The sequence below is a fragment of the Cnephaeus nilssonii genome (assembly GCF_951640355.1).
Source record: "Cnephaeus nilssonii genome assembly, chromosome: 12".
NCBI classification, from domain to species: Eukaryota; Metazoa; Chordata; class Mammalia; order Chiroptera; family Vespertilionidae; genus Cnephaeus; species Cnephaeus nilssonii.
In genome coordinates, this window is record NC_137083.1 from 21,306,736 (window position 1) to 21,323,452 (window position 16,717).

General features: G+C 40.9%; 1 protein-coding gene across 1 annotated transcript in view; it reads right to left on the bottom strand.

Moving 5' to 3' along the window:
* Nucleotides 1-713: 713 nt before the first annotated feature.
* Nucleotides 714-16,717, bottom strand: part of PHF14 (PHD finger protein 14) — a 158,425-nt gene continuing 142,421 nt past the window's right edge. Inside the window, exon 18 of the mRNA XM_079786511.1 lies at nt 714-1,170. Within this exon, the coding sequence (XP_079642637.1) occupies nt 1,147-1,170 (24 nt within the window). The 3' untranslated portion in view covers nt 714-1,146. The remainder of the gene's footprint in view (nt 1,171-16,717) is intronic.

Consider the following 16,717-nt stretch of genomic DNA (forward strand, 5'->3'; position numbering starts at 1 on the left):
GCAACAGCAGTTCAGGCTGTAGGTTACACTTCATCCCACGGGATGTCCTTGTCCTATCCTTGAACATAGTTCATTTTGCTTTAATTACCTATGAGGAGACTCATTTGTGAATTTATTTGCCCTTTGGTGGCAGACAGTATTTTCCAAAGATGGCCACAGCCATTTCTCCATCCCATAAACTCTTCTGCAATGTGAAAGTAAAGAAAGGAAAGTTTGGTCTGTGAAAGGATTTGATATCCAATCTCTGGTCATTCACTGTCTCAAGATGGGCACCAATATTTTAAGTTGTTCTTCTGTGTGTCATCTAGAAATTTATTTTTTTATGAAGTGGGAAATAGAAACTTAAAGACTCCTGTCCAGGAGTATTAGTTTTGGGCAAAGAATATTAGGAAGTGAGAATCTGAAAATTGATCCGCTTAATGAGATGTGTGTTCCCCAGCATGAAGGCTATTGTTCTTCACAACCACTTTTTTTGTGGTGTGATAATTTGAAAACTAGTTTCATCAGATATCATTAGAAATTTTAAAAATTAAAGTGGGACTCGGCTCCATAATGAAAAAATAAATTATAGGTAACAAATCTTAATTTAACAAAGATTCTTTTTTGTATTTCTCAGAATACAATGTGACTCTCCAAGGTGGTAGAAGATATAGAATGCAACATTCCCCAAACTGATTTGGATGTGAAAACTTTTATTTTCATAGAGCCTGGTATGAGAGTGTGCAACTAAACATGCTTTTGGAAGTACTGACTGTGTTAGCTATCTATTGTGTAACAAATTACCACAAATTTAGCTTCAAACAACACACATTTATTATCTCACAGTTTCTGTGGGTCAGGAGTCTGGATACACTTTGCTTCGTTTTCTGAGAGGCTGTATTTGAGGTGTCCGAGGATGGATCTCATCTGACGGTTTGACTGGGAAATAGTTCATTCCAATCAGGTTGTTGGCAGAATTCATTTCCTTGTAGTTGTAGGACTGGGGACCCCATTTTCTCACTGGCTGTTCTTTGCCACCTGGGTCTCCTTCCATCAAAACCAACAAGTGCGCAGAGAGTCTTCCCAAGATGTATGTTACCATTTTATGTAACGGAATTATGTAAATGTAGTCATGTTCTTTCCATCATCCTTATCGAAATCAGTTGATCAGAAGGAAGTCATAGGTCTCACCTACACTCAAAGGGAAAGAATTACACAAAGGCATGGAAATCAAGAGTTAGGACTCATAGAGGTAAAACTGCAAACTCTTCATACAAATGACTTCATCCACCACCCACACTAAGAGACTTTACTATTCTAGCATAGCTTCTATAAACTCAGGGCTGTGTCCTCAGAATGATAATCCCAACCCCTTAAAATGGCTGCCTGAGAAAGCTCTTCTAGCTAAAATCTGTCTAGAGGCCTTCATCTCCCTTTTCATTGAGCGTTTACATTAGGAAACTTGCAATTGCAAATCCTTTCTCTGTCCCTTTGAGATGTATCTTCTACGACCTAGGAATGTCTTCCTCAAAGACCTGGGAGCCATTCCTTTAAATGTGATCATCATGAAAGACAGGGTCTTTGTCTCCCATTCTCTGTGGGAGGACAGGAGCCCAACTTCAATAAGCACCAGTTAGCAGACACAGGTGACCTAATCACACTGACCAAATCCCCTCACAGCATCCGTTAGCACTTCTGCGTTAGCACACCCAGCATTGAAAAGGCATCCGTTTTTTTGCTTCAGGGAGTTGAACTCGGTTTATACTGGAGTGTCTCTCCCCTACTGCAGTAGCCTGAATAAAATCTGTCTTGCCACCTTTGACAAATGCCCAGCTCTGTTTTCTTTGACAGGAGCAACCTTAAGAGTTTATCTCCCACAATTACCTAGAGGTTTTGGTATCATTTTGCTTTCCATTCTAACACATCTACCTTAGCAATGCTGAGCTTCAATAAGCATTTGTGGATTACGTGTTTGTAGAGTAGCTTGGGTATTTCTCCTTGTATATATAATAGACATGTCCCTAATGGGTAGTAATTGTTTTAACATGAATTAATAAAAATTAAAGCACAAGGGGACTTTGATATTGATAAGAACCACAGGTTGTAGGTCTGGCTCTGTAACAGACTAGCCTGGATGGTTAGTAGGTGGAAATGAATTCTCTTGGTGGTAATACGTGGTTACCTTTAGGCACTTTGGGAAGGAATAAAAATAGTCTCAGCCTTGCTGGAAGACAGAAACCCAGCTGGAGTGGGTAGTAATGGTGCATTACCCAAATCGAGCCCAATGGGAGTTCACTCTTTTCCCCTGAGGAGGAAGGAGAATCCTGAGCAGGCAAATATTCCATTCATCCAGCTCAAGCCTGAGTTAGAAGAACTGACAAAACCCAAAGAGGGTCTGGAATTGGGGCTCTATAGGAACTCTGTTTGCCAAGCAAAGGCACAGATGGCTCTGGGGTATTTATTGGAGCCCTTCGGTTAAAGAATATTGCTGAGGCTGTGTTAGATCTAGCAGTGGTGGCCACGAGTGTGTTCCCTCTGGTCTCCTCCACTCAGGACCATGGTCAACCAAAGAGCCGGGTCCTGCTTCTTGTGGTTTCCAGTGAGAAGTGGGTCACTGTCTACCAGACGTCTCTCCTCTGATCCTGTAGAGCCAGTTCCTCTGTGTCCCTCCAAACCTGTGCCTCCAGCCCAGTTCCTCACGAAGTACATGTGATTTGTGGATCACGATGCACTAATCCAGGAGGAAAAGACATTAACCAGGTGTTGAATGACTACAGAACAAGAGGGTTTTGTAGGTGGTGGTGCTTTGTTTTGTTTTTTCAAGGGACGCTCAGAGCTCCTTTTATGTTTTATAATATAAACTATGGGCACTAAGAGCTGAGACATGTTGTCTGTTCAGTGAACTGCAGAAAATGAAAACCTTTACAAGCCAGAGAAATATATCTTCCCTGAGTGAGCTTAGAATATTTAAAGACCAACCTGTGTCTAACTTCTTTGTTCTCAAAGTTTTGGAAATAATATTCCACTAGATTTTCTCTTTTAAAAAAATAATTGGTTCTGGTTTTGCAAGAGCATATTAAAACAACAATTATTTCCCTAGTTTTGTATTATCATTAGTAATCAAAACTATATCACTTCTGTTATTGCAATACCATTATAGAGTATCCTTGAAAATATGATTCCTAGAAATAATATGCACTCCCTACCCTCAGCTGATTGGCTACAAAGCCACAACAGCTCTAAAATTAAATTAAGTTCTATGTAGATTTTTGCCTCTTCTTTCATATTTCATTGTCCCTCCTGATATTTAGACCTACTTTTCAATAAACTATTTATTTTCATGTGGAACAAATCCTTTATATTTTTATTTCATTGTAGATTCTTCACTTTAGCATTGTTCTCATCACATTAAAAAGCTTCAGGTCTTGCTGTGAGTGTTGGTCATCATGTCGTAGGTTCTGGCCTAGTCCCTTGATTATCAATAACTTTTCTCATGCAGGGCCTGTGTAGACAAGTCATATTCTTCATGCTTTCAGTTCCCATCACTATGTGTGGCTTCCCTGAGCCACTTGGCTAAAATTACTAGCTTTTATTTTTCTATTCTTACTAGATTATATTGACTTTAAGCTTATTTGGGAATAAAATGTTTCAATGACATTTTAAAGGAAGAGTTAGAGAAGATACTCCATGAATTTGAAACTATTTGAGAAAAATAAGTTACTTGATTTCTGTCATGTACCAGAGCACTGGCATGTTCACTACATATTCAATCTTCATGTGGCAGGTAAGTCTCAGTGACCCTGGCCTGGGAGAAATGTCTCCTGCCAATGGCCCTGACCTTCACTGCACAGTAGCCTACCACTCTCACAGCTGATTAGATGTGGGGAAACATGTGACTCAGGAACTGGGCCAGGTTACCTAATATGAGGCTCTAGAATTCACTAGAAGTTCCTAGAGTTAGATCAGGGGCCTGTTATGCTTAATTTAAAACCTATGCTGATGAATAATCAAAAAGAGAGGGTTAAGGAGAGAGAGAGAGAGAGAGAGAGAGAGAGAGAGAGAGAGAGAGAGAGAGAGAGAGGAAGAAAGAGAGAGAGAGGAAGAGAGAGAGAGAGATTAGGAGAGGAACCCATCTTAGTTAAGAAAAATAGGTGGAAGACTACAGAAAAGAATGCTGACAACTAGCTACCCTCATTCTTGAAGACTTTCTAGTTCCCCATTCCAGCCTGTGCTCACACACAAAGCTGCCTTTTACATAAGTAGGCTTGAGGGGATTTTTAGTCTTTACAAACTAACTGTATCTGACTAAGAAACTTTACAACATTCCTGTGAAAATTCATATTTAAAAATTAGGGCTGACTTTTCTTTTTTTTTAAATATATTTTTATTGATTTCAGAGAGGGAGAGAGAGAGAGAAACATCAATGATGAGAGAGAACCATTGATTGGCTGCCTCCTGCATACTGGGGATCGAGCCTGCAACCCCAGGCATGTGCCCTTGACTGGAATCGAACCTGGGACCCTCTGGTCCGCAGGCCGACACTCTATCCACTGAGCCAAACCAGCTAGGACAGAGCTGACTTTTCTTTAAAAATAGTGGGCTAAGCTCTGTTTCTCTCTGGTGCCTCTCTAAGAACCAGTCAAATTGCAGTAAAGAAATAAAAGGATTTGTAATCACAGGGACAAGAAGAAAAATGAAGTTAATTTTGGAACAAGGGGAAGAGAGCATGATGAGTGGGTCCTTAGCTAGGCAGGGAAGGTGAGGCCCAGGTGCCTGCAAAGGGGGGTGAGAATCAGACTAGTACATGTCTCAGAGCCCATAAAAACTCACAAACTGGAACCACAGGCATGATGGGAGGCTGGAATGGACCTGAAAAGGAACATGAATGGGGAACAGACACCTGGCTGCACTTCTCCAACCTGTCCAGTCAGGCTAAAGAACTGAAGCTCATTCCCTGCCGGAAGTAAGCCAGAGTCTCCGAGGGAGGGACAGCAGCTTCCCCCAAGGCCAGAGGGGAGGCTCCCACTGACCATGAGGTTGAGTGAGTTCCCCTGTGGGCCCTTGGGACTCTCTAGCCCCTCTAGAGCCCTGGCTCCCTCGTCCTTGGGACACGGCCTGCCCAGAGACACATAGACCAGGGTGGAGGCTGCAGCGTGCTGCCTGGAAGAAACGCACAGCCGCACAGACAAGAGAAAGGTGTGGACATTGGGAGGCGTCTCCTATCCAAGCCTCCTGGACTGAAGCCTAGAACCTTCCCCGTGGACATAGTGCCCGCCTCTAAGTACCAGTGAGCAGTCAGTGATCCCCAGACGTATGAGGAAAGCCTTCCACACGAAAGGGGAAGGATGCTTAGGGGGATGGCGGGGTGGGGTGGGGGAGAATGACAATGCAAAATAGCCGTAAACTTCATTTAGAAGAAGAGGGGAGTTTGGAGACATCAGCTTTGTGAGAGAAGGGCCTCAGACCGGTAAAGGGAGGCGGCTGGAATAGGACTCTAACAGGCGGATGCTACCAGTTCCAGAAAGCAGGTCCGAGAAGGCTATTTACTGGTAGAAAAATGTGATTATTGTGATGGAGGCACAGTGGACTGCCTGGGTCCTAGAGAAAGGGGATGAGGACATTAAAAACAACTTTGCAAGCAGCCTCATAGAAAAAACGGGCTAAAGATTTGAACGGGTACTTTAGCCAAGATTATATACAGATGGCAAATCGGCACATAAAAAAGTGTTCACCATCATTAGTCACTAGGGAGTTGCAAATTAAAACCACAATGAGATGCCCATTTGACTGGTTAAAGACAAATCAAAACAAAACAAACAAAAAAATACCAAGTGCTAGTGAAAATGTGAAGCTATGAAGCAACTGTAGCCATCACATTGCTCGTGGGAAATGTAAAATGTTGCAGTCACTTTGGCAAACATTTTAGTAGCATCTTACGAAGTTCAATATATACCAGTACTTTGACCCAGCAACCCCATTCCATGGCATTTACCCAAGAGAAAGGGAAGTTATTTCCTCACAAAGATGTGTACACAGCAACTGTATTCATCATCACCGAAACCTAGAAACCACTGAAATGTCTCAGCAGGTGAATGGGTACATCCACACAGTGAACGAAATGAAAGGGACATTTCCTGGTACCTGACACACCAGAGGTTGGGGGTGGGGCATTGACAGTTGGCTATAAAAGGGAGCAAGGGAGTTTGGAAGTGTGATGGAACTGCTTATCTTACTTGTGGTAGTGACTACGTGACTGTATGGTTTGTCAAAAAACACACAGAACTGTACGTTAAAAGTGTAGATTTTACTATATGTGAATCATAACTTTTAAAAATGAAGGAAAAGTCGATGAGGTTGCTGGCTTGAGTGGCAGCTGGAGAGTGCCATTGCTAAGGTTCATAAGAAAGCTTAGCTGGGCAGCAGACAAGCCCAAAAGGAAACAGGGTAAAATTCTGCTTTGGCAAACAGAACCCAAGACAGCAGAAATACAGAGAATTAATATGGGTCAAGGTGGCGGGCTTTTTATTGCTGACTGGCATTCTGTTGTCTGAATATACCAGAATTGATCAGTTTACCAGTTGAGGGGCATTTGAGATTCCAGGTTCAGGCAATTATGAATATAAAGTCTCTATAGTGGTCCCACTCTTACATGCAGTTTCGCTTTCCACAGTTTCCGTCACCCATGGTCAACCATGGTTTGAAAATATTAGATGGGAAACTCCAGAAATGAACAATTCATAAGTTTTAAATTGTGCACCGCCCTAAATAGCATGATGACATCTCACACAGTCCTACTCCTTCCCCCGGGATGCGTATCATCCTTGGTCCAGCATCTCCACGCTGCATATACAACCCACCCATTAGTCACTTAGTAGCCATCTGGGTCATCAGATTGACTGTCTGTCATGACAGTGCTTGTGTTCAAGTCACCCTTATTTTACTTAATAACGGCCCCAACGCGCAAGAGTAGTGATCCTGGCAATTCGGATATGCCAAAGAGAAGCTGTAAAGTGCTTCCCTTAAGTGAAAAGGTAAAAGTTTTGACTTAATAAGGCATTTTATCATATCCGTCATCACAAGAAGGGTGAATACACTACAATAAGATATTTTGAGAAATAAAGAGACTCCATTCACATAACTTTTATTCCAGCATATTGTTATAATTATTCTGTTCTATTATTAGGTATTGTTTTTAATCTCTTACTGTGCCTAAATAGACTTTATTATAGGAATGTATGCCTAGGAAAAGTGGTATATACACATACCACTACCCATGGTTTCAGGCATCCACAGGGGTCTTGGAACATATCTCTCGTGCATAAGGGGGGACTGCCATATACATGCTCCTGTAGCTACTGAATGATCTGAGCAGATAAGCCAGGGATATATGTTTCTAAGATGCAAATCTGATCATGTTATTCTCCTGATTAAAATTCTCCACTGGCTCCTTATTGCCTACAGCAGGGATTCTGCACGTGACCACACGTTAGAATCACCTGGAGCACTTCTGAAGTACCAGATGTTCAGCCCACCTGCAGAAATTCTGATTTCATTGACCCTTGGGTGGGGTTCAAGCGTCCGTTTTTTAAAAAGCTCCTCGTGTGGTTTTATTATCTGTTTAGGCTTAAATCTTTTTTAAAGCATTATTGAAATGTAACGCACATACCATATAACTTATCCATTTAGAGTGTACAATCCAATGGTAAAAGTTATATTAAATGATTAATTTTTAAATTGTGGTAAAATGTACAAAACATGAAACTTGCCATTTTAAATTGTGTAATTCAATGGCATGAATTACATTCACAATATGGTACAGTCATCACCACTATTTTCTCTTCCTATTTGACTTTAATAAATAACCAGTTCTATAAGTCCAAGTGCCTTAGCAAACCCCCAAGCCTTCCTGTCTTCCCAGATGCAGCTCCCATCACTTCCTGCCTGGCATTCTCTTGGATCCAGGCATGCTGAATCATCTTTAACCTTTGAAAACTCTTTACTTGTGTATATTCATCTCTCCGAAACACTACCCCACCGCCTATGGTAAAAGCCCATGTCTTCAGAGCCAGACCCCAGTATTTCATGGGGTGCTTTTCACTCGCCTGGGCTCCTTTAGCTGCTCCCTTCTGTGATATAGCACCCTTTGTCAACTTCTATTCAAGCACTTAATCAGGACTATTTTCTATGTCTGTTTTTGTCTCTTTCACCACATATCCCCTCTCCCCTGCTCTCTCTCTCTCTCTCAGGGTGAACACTCAAATGGCAAAATTGCAATGTGAGCATATAAATTCATGAGGCAGTTTTCTCCAAGAACTGCCAAGAAAGCTACCTGAGACAGTGATGTGCGTGAGAAGTAAATTTTGTTGGTTTTTTAACACACTGAGATTTCAGGGATGTTTGTTTCCACAGCATAGCCTAGCCGAGCCTAACTAATACACTCGTGGCTAATTCATTCACCATGTTTATCAGCTTGCTCTCTCACAATGTAATTAAAAAGAGAATGTGAAACCCTGCGGGAAAGAAATTCTGGCTTTGAGGGAAGGCAGAAGGAGAACTAGAATTTAGAGGAGTCTGAGAAAGGTAGCAGGTGTGAAGGAGAGGTCTTGAGCAGAAGTTGTTTCTCGTGGAAGATAGACCTTGGGCTGGGATGAGGGAAGAAGGAACTCACAAACTGGGCACTGAAGACAAACATCCTACTATAACCTTTTGCATAAGACAGTTCCTGACTTCTAGAATTAGGCATAATCAAATGTATATTTCAAACCCCAAATCAATACTTGCCAAAAATATACAGTCTAAAAAATCAGAAAGAATCATGATCCTGAACAGATGTTCCATTTGTTAATTTGATTTTTACTAACGAGATATATTTTTGAAGGCGCTGCTGGATACACCACTTTTGTCCCCTTGTGGGTATAATCAGAAAGATGTCTGGGTTCAACAGTGCTCTAGAGGTTGAAACGTGTTCTCCTTTGTAATTGGCAGCTCTGATTAGTTCTATTTTTCTGCCTAAGATGCAAAATGCAAACATGAATTGAGATTCTGTGTCATTTCTGCTTCTTTCATCATCACCGTTAAAAAAAAATTCAAAGCAAGTATCTTTGGAATCTCACTGGAAATGTGGCCTGAGATGCACGAGGCAGAATATACTATGGTCCAATCTTCCATACCATCCATATCAACCTCGTGACTGTCTCACCATATCAAAAAATAAAACAAAATGTGCACCTGTCATAGAAAAACATGTATGCATTAAACATATCCAATCAGAAATGAATTGTTGAAAGGAGAAAAATAGATGTTAAAAAGCATTGCAGTCTGGGAGCTAAGGGGAAAATATATAGATAAAGCAAGCATGGCAAACTCTTAATACTCTTGTTGCATCTCAGTTATGAGTACATGGGATTCTCCCCACTCCCGTGCGTCTGATATTACTGTTGATGATAAATAGTAGAGGGATCATAAACTTACAGATAAATCTTTCAAACATTTGCACAAAGCTAAGGACAGAGCTTATTGTATTAGGTTCCTTAATTGCAGAATTTCATTTATGTAAAAAATAAGGTCCAAAATAATGACATTTTTGCAAATAGGTTTGAGTCCGTCTCCCGAGCTCTTGCACATGTTATTTCATCCTGGAGCACAGAGTGACAGACTCCTGCAGTGGTCATTACCTCTTTCTGATACTGTTTAATAAGCTGCCTTTCTCAATCCCCTGAAATCTGAATATCCTGAGAGAGTTCATCTATCTTTAACAGCAACAGTAATCTTGCATCACCTTTAGAATTAGACTGAATATTAACATGATAATGGTTGAAACTGACATGAATCAGGGAGAGCCACATTTCCTGCTCCTTATGTATCAGTAAGGAAGTATCTCATGTTCATACATGATTCAGTTAACTATTGTTTTCTGGAAACCATATCTATTGATTGATTGTGGCTTGAAACATGCCTATGAAAAATAGTGACTTTTTCACTCCACTGACAGTATCAATGAAGGTCGAGTATATCTTATTTTCTAGAGTGAGATATTTAGCATGCTGTAGGTGTAAATGAAAGACATAAACTAAGAGACAAAAGTGAGCCTTTCAGACGTTAATGTGATGATGTCTGTGTTATTATGAGCCTAATGATATCAAGTGCTCATAAGAACACATAGGTGTCATGCTGGGAAACCAATGATCTAGCTCTCATCTTGACTGCAGGCAAAGAATATCTCATTAAAGCTATAAATTTCATGAGTCTGTTTCCAAATTTAAAACTCTTAAGGCAAATGGCTCTCATGGTTCAATAATTTTAAAGGGTTGTTCTTACTTGGCTTTGTAACAAGGAAATTAATAGTTTTTCTGAAACAAATCAGAATTATGCCATAGTTGCATGTGTTTTCATGCTGCTGTCTTTAGCACTTAACTTCCTCTGTAGATAACAAAACCATGGACTCCACATTGAAGTCACCGTTGGGAGACATTTATTACCTGCTATGATTGCTCAGGACAGAACAGGGTGGAAATGAAATGTACTCATTCATGGCTACGTAAAAATTGTTTTCCTGAGGTAATATGAAAGGGAGTAAGTTTCTAATCAACCTTCACTAGTCAGAGTGAATCCTATGTAGCCCAAGATCAGGCAACGTAAGTTGCCCATATGGTGTTAGTGCCAAACCAATAGAAATGTGTAGGCCTCAGGGACCCAAGGCATTGAGACAACGTCATAGCAGTTAATTGAACTTGTTTCTTCTTTCTCAACGAACTTCAGAATAAACAATACATAGCCATGTGAGAGATGCAGTTTTAGAAAACATTCTCCCTTTTTGTGGGAAGGGGTAATACATTCAATTTAAAGAGCAACCATTTGCTACATTTGGGAAAATCAAGACAAATTATAGTGGATATAGGACAATACAGATATATCAAATGCCTGCCACTGTTCAAGCTTAGTGGAAAGGCATTAGTGATTGTTGTGCAGAAAGAACATATACAACATGAGCAATCCAATCTAATAATAGAATAACATGTAAATTACCATCACTCCGCTACGCCCACGATTGGGCGGTGGGAGGCTGGGGGGCGGGACTCGGGGTGGCCTATCCAGCTATTGAGAGGAACGCATCCGCTGACACCCAGCTGCGCCTCTCAACGGCAGGGTAGCCAGGTGTCCGCGGCAGCCCCCCTCAGCGGCCGTTGAGAGGCGCAGCTGGGTGTCCGCAGCACCCAGGGGAGTCCCGCCCCCTGCGCCTCTCAACAGCAGGGTAGCCCCCCTCAGCGGCCACGGACCATCAAAAGCTTGGGAGCTGGGTGCCTGTCTGCTCCGGCACCAGGCCTTTCAGAAGCCTCTGCCGAGCCGGAGGCTTCTGAAAGGCCTGGTGCACCAGAGGACAGGTACCCAGCTCCACCGCGAAAAGTGAAAGCGTGTAGGGGACCCTACACGTGCATGATTCAATCATGCACTGGGCCTCTAGTAAGAATATAATTATTGCTTTCCAAAAGAATACTAAACAAGCAAAGTGACTTAGACTCACATACTTTTATCTGGATGATCAAAAAGTTACAAATGAAAAACTGTTACACCCCAGGAAGGGCGTGTCCTATTTGGTGTGTGTGGGAATGAGACTCAGAGCAGTTCATAAACCTTTAAAGTTGGAGTAACTGGACACACATCTTGCTTTTCTCCTCCCTCAAGCTTTTTAGTCCAAAGGGACATGGATAGAAATAGTCCAGAAGATATAGTTATGATATAAAAAAATTTAATTGAGTTTAAATGTATTTTCAACTGCAAAGGCCATTAAAAAACCATTAAAACAGAACATGCAATCATTAAAAAGCTTTAACTACATTAAATGTTTTCAATAAGATATCACACTATTTTTTGAATGTTGAATTTTTTGTATGTTAATTTCTTTGAAAACTTTCATTAGCATCTTTTGCCGTGATTATGTCTAATGTTTACACTGTTGTTACAAATGCTATTGCACAACACATCCAATTTCCCTGAAAGAAAATCAAAGATTAAATACTAATTTTGTGAACCACACTACTTAGCGTGACAAGTGTATTCTGAAAAGAATAACCACTATGAAGTAATATGACTTTTACTTAAAAAGAAAAAAAAAAGATGCCTCTAGTTTTTGGCTACCATTTCTTTTGTATAAAAATCTATAGTGGAGTTACTGGGTCATATATTAAGGGTATGTTTAATTTCATATGAAACTTTCAAACTCTTTCGCAAAGTGGAGTACCATTTTATACTTGAGTAATAATCAGGTAGACAAGATGACAAAGTCATTTAGCTGTCAGTCAACTTTTTGCCATGGCCACATCATTGCTTTTTCAATAAGCTCATTAACAAAATGGCCATTCTTCAGGGAGAAAGGTTATGAATGGACTTAAACATCCATGTTTACTCCTGAAGACTGATTTGGTTAACACGGCTGAATGCCTAACTTGCCAAGAGCAGCAACCTATCCTCAACCTCTTATGTGACATCTCTATTAGTTTTCTATTGCTGCATAGACATTACCACAAAATTAGCAGCTGATAACAATACAACTAATGATTTCCCAATTTTCATGGATTTATAATCTGGACATGGCTTAGCTAATGAATTATTATCACACTTTATATTATAGCCTAGGAATAATTATGTCCAGTAGAAATGGAAACCACATATGTAATTTCCAATTTTCTATGAACCATAATAAAAAGTGAAGATAGTTTAAATGTATTATACTAATATATTTTATTTAACTAAACCTATTCAAATATTATTTCAGCATGTAATCAGAATAAAAATATTTAATGAGCTCTCTTACCATTTTTTATGCTAAGTCACTAAAGTCTGACATGTATTTTATTTACATCTCAATCAAGACTAGTCATATTTTAAGTGCCTAATAGCCACCTTTGGCTAGTGGCTGCTGGATTGGACAGTTTAGACATTTTAGTGGATATGCAGAGGTAACTCACTGTGGTTTTAATTTGCATTTTCCTTATAACTAAATGAGGTTGAGCATGTTTACATGTACTTACTGGCCATTTGTATATCTTCTTTTGTATGTCTGTTCAAATGTCCAGCAATAAGTGAGTAGATATACAAATTCTGGTATATTTATACAATGAAAAAGTACTCAGCAATAAAAAAGGAACAAGCTACTGATTCATGCTGAAACATGGATGAAACTCAAAATATGCTGAATGAAGAAAGCCAGACTCAAAACAACATATACAAAAATGATTCCATTTGTATGAAATTTTAGAGCAGACAAAACTAATAAGAAAGAAAGCAGATCACTGGCTTTAGTAGGGATGTGTTAGTGATTACAAAATTTCACAAGAAAACTTTTAGAAGTGATGGAAATGCTTTATATTTAGATTCAACTGATGACTACATAGATATATACTAAATTTATTGAACTGCACATTTAAAACGGGTGTTTCTTTGTATGTAACATATTCCAATAATAACAATCCTATCTAATAAAAGAGTAATATGCAAATTGACCATCACTCCAACACACAAGATAGCTGCCCCCATGTGGTCAAAGATGGCTGCCCCCATGTGGATACAAGATGGCTGCCACAAGATGGCCAGCAGGGGAGGGCAGATGGGAGGGAACAGGCCTGTAAGGGAGGGCAGTTGGGGGCGATCAAGCCTGCAGGGGAGGGCAGTTAGGGGTGACCAGGCCGGCAGAGGAGGGAAGTTGGGGGCGACCAGGCCTGCAGGGGAGGGCAGTTGGGGGGACCAGGCCCGCAGGGGAGGGCAGTTGGGGGTGACCAGGCCTGCAGAGGAGGGCAGTTAGGGGCAATCAGGCTGGCAGGGGAGTGGTTAGGGGGTAATCAGGCTGGCAGGCAGAAGTGGTTAGGGGCAATCAGGAAGGCAGGCAGGCGAGCAGTTGGGAGCCAGCAGTCCTGGATTGTGAGAGGGTGCAGGCTGGGCTGAGGGACACCCCCTCCCCCGGGACGAATTTTGTGCACTGGGCCTCTAGTTTAAATATAAAAGCAGTACATGTTAGTAGCACTTGTTATGTACTCTGCAGGCCAATTGCAAAATAAAACTGTAAGGCCCTTTATTAAAAAATTAAGCATTTTTAAGAATTTCAAGACAGTGACAGCAGAGAAAGTTTGTCTGTTATTGAATCCCCAATGATAGACAGTGCATAGCATTTAAGTGGGTCCTAAGAAAGTTCTGTTGAGTGAATTTAAGAATTTGGGCATCTTAGTGCCCAGTACATTCCATTAGAGAACAACATAACACCTCTTGCTATTTCTGTTGTTTGTTCCATAGACCTGAGGAAAGAGAATTCTGAATATTTTTTTTTAAATGCTATTCATCAGAATGATAGAGAAAAATACTGATTAAAAGTTGTGTTGCTTTTAAATTCTTTGAAGATGTGAAGAAATATAGCTCAGTAACTAACATGAAGACAGTACAGTTTGATTGAGTAGGTGGAAATTATACAGAAATCATGAATTAGAAGGGAATTTGGTCCTTTAGATATTGTTATAAGTTGGCAGTTGTTTAAGCCACTAGCCTGGGGTATTTTGTTATGGCAACCTGAGCTAAAATATGTAATAGTCTATAGAGTTATTATATGCATTATCATAATAATATGTTAATTAACATTAATATAATCAATGATATGCATATATTCATAATATAAATTATATGCATAATTTAATTCAAATTAAGTGACTAGCTTAATCATTCACATAATGTGGGCAATTTTAGCATTATAGCAAGATTTATATGTATGTACTTATGGCATGGATGTATGGATCCTAAAACTTTGAGAAACGCACATGGTGCATTTTTCCTAAAGGAAATTTACAGTGGTTCTACTGTCCTACTCACTATCCTAAACCAAGGGGTATATATTTAGAAAAGAAAATTAGAAAGGGAATGGGGTTTTTGAATGGTTAAAGGTATCACTTAAATTTAAATATTTAAAATGCCTGCTAGATGGCTGAGTGTCACTGTGCCTCTCATACCTAAAACTTGTTTTAGAAATTAAAAAATTAAGAGCTGAGATGACAGCATACTAATAATTAAATAAGCACTCTACTGAAAAATATGGCCAGAAAGTTATTGAAAAATCATAGAAAAGCAATAAGATCCCTTCATACCTGTTGTCCCATCATACCTCAATGTAAAAAGGTAAAGCAGGGCATTCATGTTCTGGAGCAGGTAGAATCCTATCTAATGAAAGAGTAATATGCAAATTTACCATCACTCCAACACACAAGATGGCTGCCCCCATGTGGTCAAAGATGGCTACCCCCATGTGGACACAAGATGGCTGCCACAAGATGGCCAGCAGGGGAGGGCATTTGGGAGGGACCAGGCCTGCAAGGGAGGGCAGTTGTGGGCGATCAGGCCAGCAGGGGAGGGCAGTTGGGAGGGACCAGGCCTGCAGAGGAGGGAAGTTGGGGGTGACTGGGCCTGCAGGGAAGGGCAGTTGGGGGGGACCCAGGCCTACAGGGGAGAGCAGTTGGGGGGGGACCAGGCCTGCAGGGGAGGGCAGTTAGGGGTGACCAGGCCTGCAGGGGAGGGCAGTTAGGGGTGACCAGGCCTGCAGTGGAGGGCAGTTAGGCATCAATCAGGCTGGCAGGCAGAAGTGGTTAGGGGCAATCAGGAATGCAGGCAGGTGAGCAGTTGGGAGCCAGCAGTCCTGGATTATGAGAGGGATGTCCGACTGCCCGTTTAGGCCCAATCCTGGAAGGCATTCATGTTCTGGAGCAGGTGAAATCCTATCTAATGAAAGAGTAATATGCAAATTGACCATCACTCCAACACACAAGATGGCTGTTTAGGATCAGGCCCTGGAAGGATCGGGCCTAAACGGGCAGTCGCACATCCCTCGAAGGGTCCCAGATTAGAGAGGGTGCAGGCTGGGCTGAGGGACACACACCCCCGTGCACGAATTTTGTGCACCGGGCCTGTAGTAGTAGTTATAATTGTTTCACTTATTTCACTCAAGCAGGTCTTCAAAATGAATGAAGTGTACTAAGAAGGTGCGGGCAAGAAATAACTAAAGGAGGAGTAGTAGGTAATGAATGAGGTGCTAAGAAGAACAGGGGAGAATAGTAGATTGAAAAAAGGTATGGAATTGAGAATTTCACAGTGATAAAATGTGATATTCTGGGGTGAGACTGCTTGGGTCTGCCAATTAAATTACCAGCTACGTAACCTTGGTTAACTTATTTCCCATGTCTAAGCCACAGCTTAATCATTGATAAAATGGGAAGGATAATAGGAACTATATTATATATTCATTGGGATGATTAGTGGCATAATGCATACCAAGTAGCATTTAGCATAGTGCCTGCAAATAATAACTATAATACTTGTAAACTATGGTATGAATCATGTATTATTGCTTCTTTTCAAAAGTGACACTAAATGGAAAAAATAGGGGGAAAGTCAAATTAATTTGTATCTGCTAATTGTGAAAGCCCTCTGCAGACTTTGACCCACCTTCCCAGACTTTTCCTAGTCTCAGTCTTTGCTCCTAAATTCTTCGAGGGGGTCTAGTCTGTGGGGTACAGCTATTTTCCTGATATCCACATATGGTGCATTATTTGGGACTTAGCAATGAATTTTCTATCTTGCCTAGTTGCAGTTTTCCCACTTCAGCCCACTGTATCATAGCTGCCAGCATGTCCCACTGTCACACCTTCATTGAGCTTGTCAGACACATGTGATAAAACTATGGCCACAGGGCAAGTACATGGATTCTATT